Source organism: Maniola hyperantus, chromosome 2 (genome assembly GCF_902806685.2).
Source record: "Maniola hyperantus chromosome 2, iAphHyp1.2, whole genome shotgun sequence".
NCBI classification, from domain to species: domain Eukaryota; kingdom Metazoa; phylum Arthropoda; class Insecta; order Lepidoptera; family Nymphalidae; genus Maniola; species Maniola hyperantus.
In genome coordinates, this window is record NC_048537.1 from 998,700 (window position 1) to 1,014,332 (window position 15,633).

At 37.1% G+C, this 15,633-nt stretch overlaps 1 protein-coding gene across 1 annotated transcript in view; it reads left to right on the forward strand.

The window, feature by feature from the left end:
• The window catches only part of LOC138403826 (uncharacterized), a 30,546-nt gene extending 21,507 nt beyond the window's left edge, over positions 1-9,039 (forward strand). The window contains exon 3 of the mRNA XM_069505735.1: positions 8,892-9,039. Within this exon, the coding sequence (XP_069361836.1) occupies positions 8,892-8,909 (18 nt within the window). The 3' untranslated portion in view covers positions 8,910-9,039. The remainder of the gene's footprint in view (positions 1-8,891) is intronic.
• The last annotated feature ends 6,594 nt before the right edge of the window (positions 9,040-15,633 follow it).

Sequence of the window (15,633 nt, forward strand, 5' to 3'; positions counted from 1 at the left end):
GACGACGTAAGTTTTGAAAATTTTAATGAGTGTTAAAATGTGAGCTCTACACAACACAAAGTAATTTTATAAAATGTAGTTTTTTTTCTATTTTCGTATTCTGAAATTCGGAAACTTAGAAAACCACAAACATCCTCATCAGTTCCTGGAACGTATCAACAAAAATTTCATAGGGTTTGATTGGTTAGTATTCAAAATTCAAATTAGAGCCAAACTACGTACAGTATGCGATACATCGAACTTTAGAAAAAAAATTCGGTTTCGTAGAGTGCCGTCTCTGTCACTCATACCAGTACCTAGGTCGATTTCGTAAAACCTGCATCAATCATTATTTCAATCTCAATTGTTCTGAATTTGTGCGATTCTTGTAGCCAATAGTGAGCATGCGTCAACCAATCAGGTGATTGCGATCGTGACATTGTAGCTGTTACTCTACCGCAATCGAGCAGCTGTGCTGTGTGATGTTTTGTCGGTCTCAAATACAGAGAACGCTATACCAAATCGTTATCTCATTCTAAAGTTCGATGTGCAATATTTCCTGCCGGTTACTATATTATTATTTATTTATTATTGCAATATGTTCACATAAATCAGAACGATGGTAAGCAATTAGTCTCCTCGACTTTACCCGTCCTCAGAGGTGTGCCGCAAGGATCGATTCTAAGCCCAATCCTGTTTGCGCTGTACACAGCAGACATGGTCCGTTGTATCACTCATTGCAAATATCACTTCTACGCGGATGATGTTCAACTATATTACTCATTCCGGCCTCAGGATACGGCAGAGGCAGTGACAAATATCTGTCATGATTTAGAAAATATAGCAAGCTGGTCAGAGACAAACTCACTTAATCTCAATCCTGGAAAAACGAAACTGTTGATATTAGGAACTAAACATAAAATTAGTCAAGTTGAAGCTCTAAATCCACATATTAGCATAAGAGGCGACGCTGTAGAAAGAGTTTTTGAGGCTCGTAACTTGGGCGTGATATTTGATACACATTTGCATTTCGAACGCCATGTCAGGACGATAGTTAAACATTGTCTTTATCGATTAAAACTTCTGTACAAAATGCGTCCCTATCTTAGCATTGACGTTAGAATTCGTCTGTGCGAGACGCTTATACTGTCTAAATTAAATTATGCAGATGCTGCATATGGACCATGCCTGCTCTGTAGGTCAGATAAACTTATTCAAAGGGTCCAAAATGCTTGCGCCCGCTACTGCTTCTCAATCGCGCCCCGCTCTCATGTGAGCCCGCATTTGAACGACGCCAACATGTTAAAAATGGAGGCTCGACGCAAACTTCACTTGGCCACCTTACTCTTCGGTGTCATGTCCACGGGTAAACCTAGCTACTTACGCTCAAGGATAAAATGGGCTCGTGAGAATAGTACGCATATGTCAAGGTCGGCTCCTAAAATTGCATGGCCACACCATAAGTCTGCCTCCTTCAAGGGGACTTTTAAGTATGCAGCCTGTAAAATTTGGAATGACTTGCCTCCCCCAGCCCGTTTAGCGAAATCTTTATACTCATTTAAACAAATTATTAAAAAAAAATTACTAGAAAGACAAAAACAATTGTAAGAGTAAGACAGCATTTTTTGGACGTCCAATTTCATTCAAATTTTACAGGACAACATTAAGCGACTTATAAATAGATAGCGGATAATTTTATTATATATGTAATTCGATGGATTAGTTATATAGATAGGTAGAAAGATAAATAGATAGTTAAGTAGTTAGATAGAAAGACATAATAGATATAAATGTAAAATATTCAATAGAATAGATTAAATAGATAGAGATCTGATTCGTTAAAGCCTAGATATATGTATTGGGTTGAAATTGCTTTACCAACTACCAAAAGAGCACCAGCAAGTAACTCGGCATGTGTCAATATAAAATAGGCACGGGATGTTCGCGCTCCCGATCGGCCCGTGATATCACTGGGGGCCATGCCTGAAAATCAGCGCTGCAGTCGACCGACTGCAGCAATAAGCTGAGGCAGCGCCCCGTTCGGCCAAGATAGACAGTAAGCTAGTTTTAAGAAGTGGATGCCTGGGTCTTGGGGAACCAGGGAGCACGGACACTGGTCGGCTCCTTGGTTCCCCAGGGACTACGGCACCCTACCTGTTTCTACCTATTTGTAAATTTGGCTGAATAAAAGGTTTTTATTATTATTATTATTATTATTATTATTATTATTTATTATTTATTTATTTATTATTTAATTAGAACGGCCATAAAGCCAATTACACTAATTAAACTACGAGTACAAACTAACATAAACATACTTACGAAAATTGTTAAAATTATAAATTTTGAAAAGCAAAATTATAAATTTTCACAAAACTGCAAGATCTGACCCATGAGGTCAGCCCATTTGTCAGCAAATATGTCACAGCGAGGGGACTCCTTCAGCAGCGCGTTGAGTGCAGCCAAAGTGCGCGGTATGGGTGACCACTGACCGGAGCGCGCTACCGTGCGACTAAACGGACTTACGAAAAATTTGGAGGTGGCGGAGATAGCTGTAATTAGAGGGTGCATAAACGCAGCAGAGCTTGTTGTGTAGTTCAGAGCAGTCGATCACACCCCTAAGAATCTTGCAAATTGTACCAATTTGGTCGCAGTCTCTTCGGGTTTTGAGCGAGTGGAAACCCAAGTGCCCTTGGAGAAATTTTGTGGGATACATAAATGGGTAATACCCGTGCAATTTTTTATATAAATACCTTAGAAAGAATTTTTGAACCTTTTCAAGTAGCAAGGTGTAAGTGCTTTCATAATATGGATTCCAAATACAAGCGCTGGTTTCTAGCTTGGCACGAACCAAAGCGTCAAATAGTAGTTTTATCGTGAAACAATTTTGAAAATCTCGAGTATTACGCAAAACAAACCCCAACCGCTGGAATGATTCGGAGGTTTGGATTATGTTTGGATCTCACAACGAATGAACTCCTGGTAAGAGAGAGACTTTTGAGACAAGGATGACATAACCATTAACTCGATTAAGTGATATGGTAAAATAAATGCGACATTCGGGTATTTTCCCCTGTTCGGTGTTACCCCGTGTTCGGTGTTACCCCGCCCGGGGCGGGCGATAGCGTGGAATCGTTCGGCGTGTCGACAATCATCGTTAAATTCGGAAATAATGAGCGGTTCCCGTTTACGAGTGCTTATACGACACTAGTGATGTGCCTACCAGTTGTACTTTAATACCTACCTAGTTTTTCAAGGACAACAAACGAAAAGAACAGAAAGGAATATACTCTACTTACAAAAGTACATGCATTATGATTCAACACTAGATGATGCCCGCGACTTCAGCCGCGTGGATGTAAGTTTTTTTAAAATCCCGTGGGAACTCTTTAATTTTCTGGAATAAAAAGAAGCCTATGTCCTTCCCCGGGATGTAAGCTAACTCTATACCAAATTTGATCAAAATCGGTTTAACTGCTGGGCCATGAAACAGACAGACACACTTTCCCATTTATAATATTAGTATGGATAACGTTTTTCTTTCTTTCTATGGTCTAATCTCGATCTGTCGTTTTTTTAAAGAATATTAGCCATGTTAAATGACTAATAGTCCCCTTTCCTCTCCAACTAAGCGTCAGGCTTGTGCTAGGAGTAGGTACGACAATAGTGCAACGGGCGGGGTTTGAACCGTCGACCTTTCGGTTTTCAGTCCACTCCTTTACCGGTTGAGCTATTGAGGCTCTCGATGTCGATAACTGTAGATCAAAGCCAACCCTGTTCTGCCTGTAGAGAGCCATAACGCGTTCACTTTGATGGCAGATGAAATAGTTGTAATGTCTTGTGATTAAGGATATTAATATCTCAACAACACCTACGTTCTACGACCTACGGGGAATTTATCTAGGTTATAGACAGATTTAGGATACCTACTCAATTAGTAGGCAAATATGACTGCCCCAATAAAGGAATATTTTCAGGGTTCTAGTATGGTTCATTCCGAGTGTCACTGAATATAATTTTTTGAAAAAATTCAATACGCCAGAACCATTTTTTATTTTTAGGGTTCCGTATTTTTTTCTCTTCATTGTGTGCCTGTCGGTTCTGTCAAGACGGGTCAAGGGGATAAAACCTATAGGGTATTTCCCATTGACTTAGAATCATGAAATTTGGCAGGTAGCATCGATATGAATGACAAGATATGCCCAAGCAAACAAAATTTTTCACGGTTTTGGAACCAAATAAATCAGCGCCACCTCTTACACCTCACCTCTTGATACTAATGAACGACCCGTTTGAAATCCAGTCGTCACTGAGGTTGCATTGGTGCTAAAGCACCACTGCATCGGTGCCATTTTGTTTGTTCAATAGCCCTAGCTGTCCATACGAAGTAATATATATAAGTCAATGGCAGGTAGCAATATCTTGTAGCATATTAAATAAAGGGAAAAATCTGAAAACCGTGAATTCGTGGTTACATCACAAAAAATAAAAGTGTAATTTCTTGTACGATGGTACGGAACACTTTGTGTGCAAGTCCCACTCGCACTTGACCGCTTTCTTCAGTAAGTCTCATTTGGGACAGGCATCAGAATCTTCCCAAGATTCTTAACAACGCAATTTCACTTGGAAAGCGATTTATCATTGTCAATGCATTGCGTAATAAAACCCCTGAAATTCCCAACTATTCACGCAATACTGCCAAATCATCTAAACAAATATTATATTCTAATCGTGAAACCCATAACTCTCTCCATGAAAACTTGGCCCTTGTGTAACAATTGTCACTTTCACGGCATTTATAATATTTATCGTCTTGTTATCACATCACTCCACTCTTATTATCACTTAGGGCACTTGCACTAGCCATACTTAGCCTTTGGCACTATACATTGAACCATTATACAGTATACTTGACTGAAAAAATATCTTAAAATAACTTACTTAGCTGTTGTTAAAAAAATAAATTCAATAAAATCAACCTTTACTGTGATTATTCTTTTTGAAAACTTTGCCTAATTATTCAAGAGATTTTGTTGACATAAAAGTTATCAATATAAAATTTAACTCCTATATTATCTAATCAAATAACTATGTAATCGAATTCGCTACATTAAAATTAATAATTAAACTCGAAATTAATAAAAAAACAATAAGTTAAACAATCAATTTTTACAGTCGTTAGATATTGTATTTGAAAAATTACTTCACTACAAGAAGTTTTGTTAAAAAAGGAATAAATCTTTGTACTTATATTCTTTAGCTACATTAGGTACTTGCAACTAATTTTAAAACGATTAAATTAAGCGCAGTAACCAAATAACTTTAAAAATAATATAGTTATATTTATAAAATTGAGTGTAAAAATAAAAGGATTTTATTTAAGAGGGGCTTAAAAAGTGTTGTGCTGAAATAGAACGGTTGTTTATGGAAAAATGTATTCAAAACTATTGGTGTTGATTTTTCCGATTTGCATAGCAAGTGTAGATGGATTTGAAGTGCAAGAAAATTCTTTGGCAGAGGCGAGAGGCAAAGGAAAATACGCTTTATTAAGTAAGTATTCAGTGATTTACTGTTTGTATGAGTGAATTTGAAGCTGTGATAGCCTAGTGGTTAGGACGTCCGCCTTCTAATCGGGGGTTCGATCCCGGACACGCGTCTCTAACTTTTCCGAGTTATGTGCGTTCTAATTAATTAAATATCACTTGCTTTGAACGGTGAAGGAAAACATCGTGAGGAAATCTGCATGCCAAACAAAGTGATCCTATAAGGGTTTCGTTTTTCCTTTTGAGGTACGGAACCCTAAAAAGCAGACAGGCATGAGTACCAAAACGTAGCCTGTACGTGAAAGTATTCCTGATCTTTTCAGAAAATTGAATTGCAATATATATTTATTACCTTTTCCACTGAAGATTCATAAAAAGTCGAGAACAATCATAAATATGTTGCGTTGTCTATTTTTAGCGCTTCTTTTCACAAATCGCTCGATTTATAAGCCGCTGTTGCCAATTTTATTGGATACCTACATATCTATACTTACATGGTCATCATCATCATGATCAACCCTCAGTGATTATTACGCAAACTTAGAACAAAGCTATGAGCTTCGGGTCGGGTGTAAAATTCAAAAAATTGGATGTGATACAGATTTGTAGACCACTAAAATAATTTTATTCGTTTTGAAAACATTTAAAAGCGTGTTTTGAACATTGAATAAAATAAAATACTAGACCTCAGTGGTTTTGAAAGCGTTTAGCTAATTAATAAGCTATAGGTATATCCACGATTTGCCTTACTACTTAAGGCGAGTCACCGAGGCTAAGCGGAAAAAACTGGTTTGCTAGATCAAATGTTTTAGGTATTTACTATTAAATAATGGCCTTGCTAAAAATATACAATATACCTAAAGACATTGTCTAAAGAATGTGCTACTTTGATACACAATTGGAAGTACTGTACTCGATTAAATAAAATCTTGAAATAAGCCGAGATAAAAGTCTAAAACGAATTATTTAATACTAAAATTTCTGACTTGGCAAATAATTTTTATATGGAAATATTTGTCTTTAAGTACTACAGAGAACCTGCTTAATTTTGGTTTTCAACAGGACTTCTATAATTTATTAAACTCAAAGGAGATCGCCCGCGAATGGGCCCTCTTTTGTGGCGTCGTGTCAAAACTTATTTTTTTTTATTTTAAATGTGTTAATTACGATTATAATATGTTTTATTACGACTTTTCTATCACCCTATCATTGAAAATATCCACAATTACAGTTAGAATTGGAAACATCCATTTATTTTGAAGAAGTATTAATAAAATACTAGCAATATTAGCAACATAAAAAATAAGATTTCTTTATAACCAGGGTTAATAAATGGAAATCGTTTGCAGAATATAAAAAGGTAATTATTTGTGTATAAAATAAAATTAAAACCATGGTGACATAACAATTATATTTGGGGGCCTAAGCTCCTAAGAAAATGGGCAATCTCCTTTAACGTTTGAAACACAGAATTTGAACGTTGCCAAGCGGTTTACTTCAAAGCCGCGCTTCCCGCCTCGGTGACTCGCCTTAACAGAGATTTGTGGTAACTTGTATGGAGTTTATGCAAAATATGTATCTTTAGTAGAGCAAATCGTGGATGGATAGCTTATTAATTTCGGCCGAAGTTAGCTAAAAAGTATTGATGAAATGTAACAAACAGTAACCAATCAAAATGTTTGTTACAGCCCATCTCGCGATCGTGCTGGTCGCGAAGTTAGGTCTACACAAGATCCTCCTGGGCATAGCTTTAGTGGTCGCTGTTATAATGGCCATGGTGGTCATGGCGTGGGTCCTGGCTATCGTCAGATACGTGCCAGATGTCTGGCCACATTACAAAACCGCTGGATCCCTGAATTACCACGACAATTATCATCCTCAAACGCCCAACTTTTTCTGGGATATATTGAGTAGTTATATGCAGTATTGAAAGTACGTATTTTACTAAAACTAAAAAGCTATGAGTGGTTAGGACGTCCGCCGTCTTATCAAAGGTCGGGGGTTCGATACCGGGCACGCACCTCTAACTTTTCGGAGTTATGTGCTTTTTAATTAATTAAATATCACTTGCTTTAACGGTGAAGGAAAACTTCGTGAGGAAACCTGCATGCCTGAGAGTTAGTTATCCATAATGTTCTCAAAGGTGTGTAAAGTCTACCAATCCGCACATGGCCAGCGTGGTAGACTATGGGCAAAACCCTTCTTACTATGAGAGGAGACCCGTGCTCTGTAGTGAGCTGGCGCGGGCGATGGGTTGATCATGATGATGATTTTACTAGCGTTTACTCGCGGCTTGATCTCACTATACCCTATACGCGGGAAGAAGTTAGTACAGTACGCGGCAGAAAACAATGTGCATTGACCTTTAGAAGTAGATAGAATTTGTAGAGCATTGTCTCTGTCGTTGAGACTGATAAAACGTCATATATGTATGAGTGACAGAGCACTCACACTTGTTAAATTTTTTGCAAGGATATAGTTAAAGACGCACAAGATAACAAGGCTACTTTTATCTTAAAAAAATAAAAATAATTTTTAAAAACACATGAAAGAAGTCGCGGGCAACAGCTAGTCGGTTTAATATAATATTCAAGTTAGCAAAATACATTCTATAATTCGATTAAAATGCAAAAACTACTCGTAGCCGGCGTAATAAGTACGGTCAGAAAAATAAAAAGGAATTTAAAAATTTAATATTAGTCGTGCAGTCTCGCAGCAGTTCTGTTTATTGCGTTAACGTGGGGTAGACGTTATGAATGCAGAATTTGGTAAAACACCAAGGATTGCTAGACAAAATGGCGGTTGCAGTGTGAATTAATAATTTGAATGCAGACTGCTTTCTGTTCTGAGATAATTTATTATATTATTCTGAGATTTTAGTTATTATATATTTTTGAAATTTGAAATGAAATGAAAGGCTTTTGTTTGCTTGTTAGGGTTCCGTACCTCAAAAGGAAAAAATACCCCTTATATTATCACTTCGTTGTCTGTATGTCTGTCTGTCTGTCAAGAAACCTTTAAGGTACTACCCATGGACCTAGAATCATGAAATTTGGCAGGTAGTTAGGTCTTATAGCACTCATTAAGGGAAAAATCCGAAAACCGTGAATTTGCGGTAACATCACACACAAAAATTAAAATGCGTTAAGGCAACTTGCGTAATTACCTATATGAAAATTAAACTTTGTATCTTTGGGATAGAAAAAGAAACTAACTGATCAATGAAATCAACATAGGTATGGTACAGCTGTGGTACGTTTTCTCTTTATCATGAAGATTTTTAGAAAATTTACCAATGAAACTTGCTAAATTAGAATTCGTTTTAGACATATTTAATTTAATATTTCAACATTATTTTTTTGTCAACAGTACACTTCTTCTACGTAGTGGCCACAAAAATCTTCGTCCTGAAAATCGTATATGGAATAATCTTCTTCGTGATCGCGTCCAAAGCATGGCATTTTGTCCTATGGCTCATACACTACCTGAAAGTGAAAGAAAAACATAAGGAAGTCTACGTGGAATATGATCACGAGCCCTATCACAGCCATCACGAACCCTATCACAGTCACGATCACCATGATCATCACGAGAGCTATGTGATTGATGACGACCCTTATGATCATCAGCCGTACGGTGCCTATTCGTCAAGTTATGGAAGAATAGATAATAGATATTCGCAGAAGAAGAAGATTTATGATGCCGATGGCTCTTACTCTGTTGGAGGGTAGATTTGAATTCTGTTGGAGGGTAGAATTTAATTGATGAACCCTATCCACGGAGAGAAGTTAGTACAGTAGGTTGATTTCGTAAACCCTGCATCAATCATTATTACAATCTCAATTGTTGTGATTGGCTGAATTTGTGCGATTCTTGTTGCAACAATGCATTGTAGCCAATAGTGAGCGAGCGTCAACCAATAAGAGGTGATTGCGATCGTGACATTTTAGCTGTCATTCTATCGCAATCGAGCACTCTCTCTGTTTGTGATTTTGTTTTGAAAAAACTCAGTGGGCGTTAACCATTTTGAGACACCAACCAATCACTAAGATGTTTTCAAAAAACTTTTGAAATTCAAAAACATTTCAATTTGATTCGAAAACATAGTTTCGTTTGTGATTGGTTGGTAACTCAAAATAGTTAATGCCCACTGAGATTTTGTCTCTGTCATTTGTATGGGATAACGTAACAGCGAGAGCCATATACTAACTTTTCTCCGTGGATAGAGTATACTTAAAAGATAAGTGATAGAAGCGTTAGATTAGCTAGCGCGATATCGCAGGCAAGGTTCAGATCAATAAATATCCATGAAAATAATAGTACAAAAAAAAACGGGCCGAATTGAGATGGGTTCCCAACGAGTCACACTGAATCGTGTCACAGTGTTACTCGTTGGGAGCTCATCGAAATTTTTCTCCCATCGAGTCACACTGTTACTGGTTGCAAGTTTTTTATCCATTGTAATTCCCAACGAGTCACATGTGACTCTGGGTGTGACTCGTTGGGAATATTTATTTAATTTTCCGAGTTCGATTCCTGGCAGGGATTTAGAATTTTATAATTTCTTAATTTCTGGTCTGGTCTGGTGGGAGGCCTCGGCCGTGGCTAGTTACCACCCTACCGGCAAAGCCGTGCCGTCAAGCGATTTAGCGTTCCGGCACGATGCCGTGTAGCTAAACCAAAGGTGTATGGGTTTAATAAAAACTGCCATACTCCTTCCAGGTTAGCCCGCTCCCACCATCCACCACCACAGACCATAGACTGCATCGTCAAAATAAATTTTGTTATAGAACCCCCTCCTTTTTGGAAGTCCGTTAAAAACCCGATAACCGATAAAATGATCTCCGTATGCATTATCAATAACTTTTCATAGAAGTCGTAGAAATAGTTTTTTATTTATTTATCGTTATTTGTAAGAGCGTGGGCGGACGGCGAACAATGATTATTATTTTGTTTGACAGACATCAAAATACATAATTTAGAATAATCAGGTTTAGGAATTCGGTTAAGACCCTTCCCCCCCCCCCCCCCCCCCCTCTCAAAATCAATACTTTAAATTATTGTTCTCTGCAGATAATAATAATTCGTCTAATTATTATATATTATATAGACGGGGATATTAGATATTTATTACGTTATATCGTATTATGATATTTATTGATTTTATCGGAACCTTGTTGGATTAATTTATTCTCCGCTTAAAACTTAAATTAAATGTGAAGAGTTTGAGAAGTGCGGGTATTATTATTATAACGCGTAGAAATCGACTATTTACAGAACAGTTCTTGCAATTCACGAGGGCTAGTGAACTTTACTTGTGGTAACGTCGTTTACATGGTCATTGCGTAAGTGTGAGTGCATGTCGGACCAATCAGTCGCGAGCAAGCGCTGTCAAACGCACACATTTAGTGTACCTTACGTATACCGATACGACTTACACACAAGCATGCAAGCGTGAAATGCAAGAACTATACTATTACACATCGAACTTTAGAAAGAGATAACGGTTTCGTAGAGCGCTGTCTCTGTCGTTGAGAGCGGCGAAATGTCGAATAGATATGAGTGACAGAGCTCTACGCTCTACGAAACCGAAATCTCTTTCTAAAGTTTGATGTGCAATATTTCCTACTGTACAAATCTTTAGGTATTTAACGAATAAAGGTATTGTAAATACTATACAATAAAATACTATATAAGCAACGTTGCCTATTATTTCTATTATGCCTTTTGAACTACGGAACCCTAAAAACAGTCTCCGATATGGGATGTGCAGTAGACCATAATAATATGAAGATTATGAAGATCTTCCTCTAAGGCTGAGATCTATAGAGCGCACTTTGACTTTGCTCAAACTTAAGATTGAGCTAAAACGAGACAGATTTATGTGAGAGATATAGCTCTGTCTCGTTTTAACTCTGACTTAAGTCTAAGCAAAGTCAAAGCAAAACTCTCTATAGATCTCACCCTAAGTCTAGGCTGTTGTTATGACTCAAGGCTTTTCATAATTTTGCTATATAGAACGCTAGCAAAAACTGACCGTTTATATAAGTCCCAAAAATTGCTATTGCGCTGGAACCATGTCTCATTAAGATCGAAATGATGTCATTTAAACGTCGACGTCAGCCGAAATAAAAATATACCATCAGCTCGAAACTTCAGTCTAGTGCTGACGTCACTAAAATGGCGGCCACGCGCATTTACAATTTGCGAGACTTGTACTACCTATTACCTAGACGCAATCCAATACCGATAACTTGTTGCCTACTTGTAGTTTTAGTGATTAAGTATTTTTCAAACCCGCAATGTATAGCGCTCAAAACTCGGGCTAAGCCCCGCCTACGAGGCGGCACCTAACTACGCAACGTTCGTTGACCTCTAGTATCAAACAGATGTTTCATTTGCAAAATCGCGTTTGTTTCGTGGTATCATATCAGTAATCATCAGTACTATCACCTGTCTTCGTTTTTTCTAGCGTTCTACTTACACCCTGTATATGTAACAGATTATCTATACTAAGAGGTAAAGTTTGTAAGTTTGTTTGTAGGGGTAATCTCTGGAACTACTGAACCGATTTTGAAAATTCTTTCACCAGTAGGTAGGTACTACATTATTCTTGATTGACATATGTTTTATTTTCAAACATTAGAGTTCCCTACGAAAATTGTAATGAGTTCCCGTGCGAAGCCTGGGCGGGTTGCTAGTAAACAATATATTCCTAACTACTTGTAATCCCTGGAGCCGCAAAATGGTAATATATCACAAATGCAATATCTTCCAGGCGATACGTCTTCCAAGGCTGACCGGCGATAAGCATCCTCGCTAGTTGCTATCGTATCCCTCGGGCATCGCATGTATCCCGTTTCCGTATAATAATACATTGTCCTAAGTCTCACATTAGTTAGATCTAGATTTTTTTTAGTGATTTTTCCTTTTATGGGGTTTCGTATCTCCAGGGAAAAAAGGAATTCTTATAAGATCACTTCGTTGTCTGTCTTTCTGTCTGGTAAGACCCGTCAAATTAAAACCTCAAGGGCCAATAATTATTATAATAAATTATTTTTTTGTGAAAAATAACCCACCCATATTATAAAAGTGTGTTTGTTTGTTTGTTAATTCGGCCTTCAAACATGCCACAATGGAGCAATGTATAGAAACGATTTTTGCATGGGTTATTAAAGACTGATTGAGTGACATACCTTACGGTAACTAATTTTCAATTAAATTAATGAAATTAATGAAATTTAATTAATTAATGAAAATTAGAAAGTTCCAATGGTAGTTTTAAAATCCTAAATCCACGCGGACGATGTGTGGGCTTCAGCTTCAGGTAATCTAAATATATAAAAAGAAAAGGTGACTGCATGACTGACTGACTGATCGATCAACGCCCAGCTCAAACTACTGGAGAGATCGGGCTGAAATTTGGCATGTAGATAGTTCGGCATGTAGATATAGCTATTATTACGTAGGCATCCGCTAAGAAAGGATTTTTGAAAATTCAACCCCTGAGGGGGTGAAACGGCCAAATTTGTGTAGTCCACGCGGATGAAGTCGCGAGCATAAGCTAGTAGGATATATTTTACTAAGCAAACTCAAATCACCTAAGTAGATTAATTTTGATGGTAAACTCTTAGCTTGATTCCGGAAATTGTAGAATCATCAGTAACAACAATTTTAAGTAAATCATCTATTTACTTTTACTCTCTACTGCTCTTTGACTGTTGAACAAAGAAGGAAAAAGGTTTTCTGTTCAAATACAATTTGTATAAAAGATCATTAAAATCGAAATGATGACTTAAGCAAAAAATAATAATTTTGTATTTTGTTAAAAATGAGTTAAAATCAGTAATGGGCCGGTAAAGGGTTGATTAAGGGTTGATGATGATGGATGTTGTTTTCTCATCGACTTTTGTAGGACTAGCTTATGCCCGCGATTTCGTCCGCGTGGAGTACACAAATTTCAAACTTACCCACTTAGGGGTGGAATTTTCAAAAATCCTTTCTTAACGGATGCCTACGTCATAATATCTATCTGCGTGCCAAACAGCCCGATCCGTCCAATGGTTTGAGCTGTATCTCAATCACGCAAAAAAGGCTAAACGGATTTGGATGAAATTTGGAACAGAGATAGATTATACCTTGGATTAACACATAGGCTACTTTTTATCCCGGAAAATTCCCACGGGATTTTTAAAAACCTTATTCCACGCGGACTAAGTCGCGGGCATCAGCTAGTAAGATATAAATTATTCTAAACAATAGCTGCCATTAGCATTTATAAGGATTTCAAAAGCTTTCGAATAGCCAGTTCTATTGTACTTCTGACTTTTACGTTCTTAAGAAAGCGAGTACCTAAGTACCTACTTACTTTCTAAAAACCGGCCAAGTGCGAGTCAGGCTCGCGCAATGAGGGTTCCGTACTGCAGTCGTATTTTTTCAACATTTTGCAGGATAATTCAAAAACTATGATACATAAAAATAAATAAAAATCTGTTTTAGAATACAGGTGAAGACCTTTCATATGACACCCCACTCGTCAGTTCTAACTTATATTCTGTGATATAGTTATCTTACTTTGAAAATACTAATTATTAGTTCACGACCACAATTTAATTTTTTTGTGTGATGTAACCACAAATTCACGATTTTCAGATTTTTCCCCGAATGTCAGCTATAAGACCTACCTACCTGCCAAATTTCATGATTCTAGGTCAACGGGAAGTACCCTGTAGGTTTCTTGACAGGCCGACAGACAACAAAGTGATTCTATAAGGGTTCCATTTTTCCTTTTGAGGTACGTAACCCTAAAAATAAAATAAATAAGACGTCTGGCTTCTGAATTCTAGGTCATTGTAGTAATAACTTTTTAAAACTCAGCATTTAAAACAATTTCACGGGTCACATTTTCTTTTGTTAGCTTAAACAGCCTATTTAGGTATACTTATCTACTTTGATGTAGCTCAAATATTTTTAGCATTTATGTAGTAGCTATGACATAAATTATAGAAAAATATTTAATTCTCACAACCATGGCGGTGAATGACTTACCATATTTTAACGAATTTGTATGATAATCATCAACAATACTGGACGTAGCGAATTCCACACGCTCTGGTTTTGCGCCGCCTGAATTCAGCGGCTCTCTGCGACTCGTTTGATGTACATCAGCCACTAAGTTGGTGTCTGCCAACGCTGCATTTTCCAATACTAAAACGCTGTACATATATTGGATGTGTATTCCATTCCATATTTTCTTAAAAATGAAACAGATTCCGTTGACATTTTTAAATACACCCTGTATTTATCATTGGATTATTTTCATTTTAGTTAGGGGAAAAACTGATGAAAATTTTTAGAACTGTTTGTTTTTCCGGGATAAAAAGTAGCCTACGCTCATCTCCAAGTTTTTTTAAATTCTGATTTTTTTTGGATCTATTAATCACTAAGTGTGACAATGCAAGCTATCTTTGTATCAAATAGATGACTCTACCGACTTTGTCACGAGCGTTGAAGTATTTTAAGAATCTCGTGGGAACTTAGATTAACAACTCGACGTGGGAACTTTTTGATTTTCCGGGACAAAAAATATCGTACCTACGTCCTTCCTGGGATGCAAGCTTCTCTGTATCCATTTTTTGCAAAAACGGTTAGACAGATGGGTCATGAAAAGCTAGTACACAGACAGACACACTCTCGCATTTTATATTGAAGTAAGTATGGGTTTTCTGATCTAAGAATACTTACCTGACTTCGCAATACAAGTAATACAATACAAATACTTCGTATTCAATTACCAGCAGGAAAACTTAGAAAATGATTCTATTTATGTAGATTCTATCACGATACTGATGGGGCTTCTGCGGTGGTGCGGCAAAGCGGAGGTATTAATGCTATGTAAATAAAGTTAACTGCTATTGAATATTTAATACGATACTCAGAATATCTATCTCTACTTATTATAATACTAGCTGATGCCCGCGACTTTGTCCGCGTGGATTTTCATTTTTCAAAATCTCGCGGGATCTCTTTGATTTCCCGGGATAAAAAGTAGCCTATGTGTTAATCCAGGGTATAATCTATCTCTATTCCAATTCTTTTTTTATAATATTCC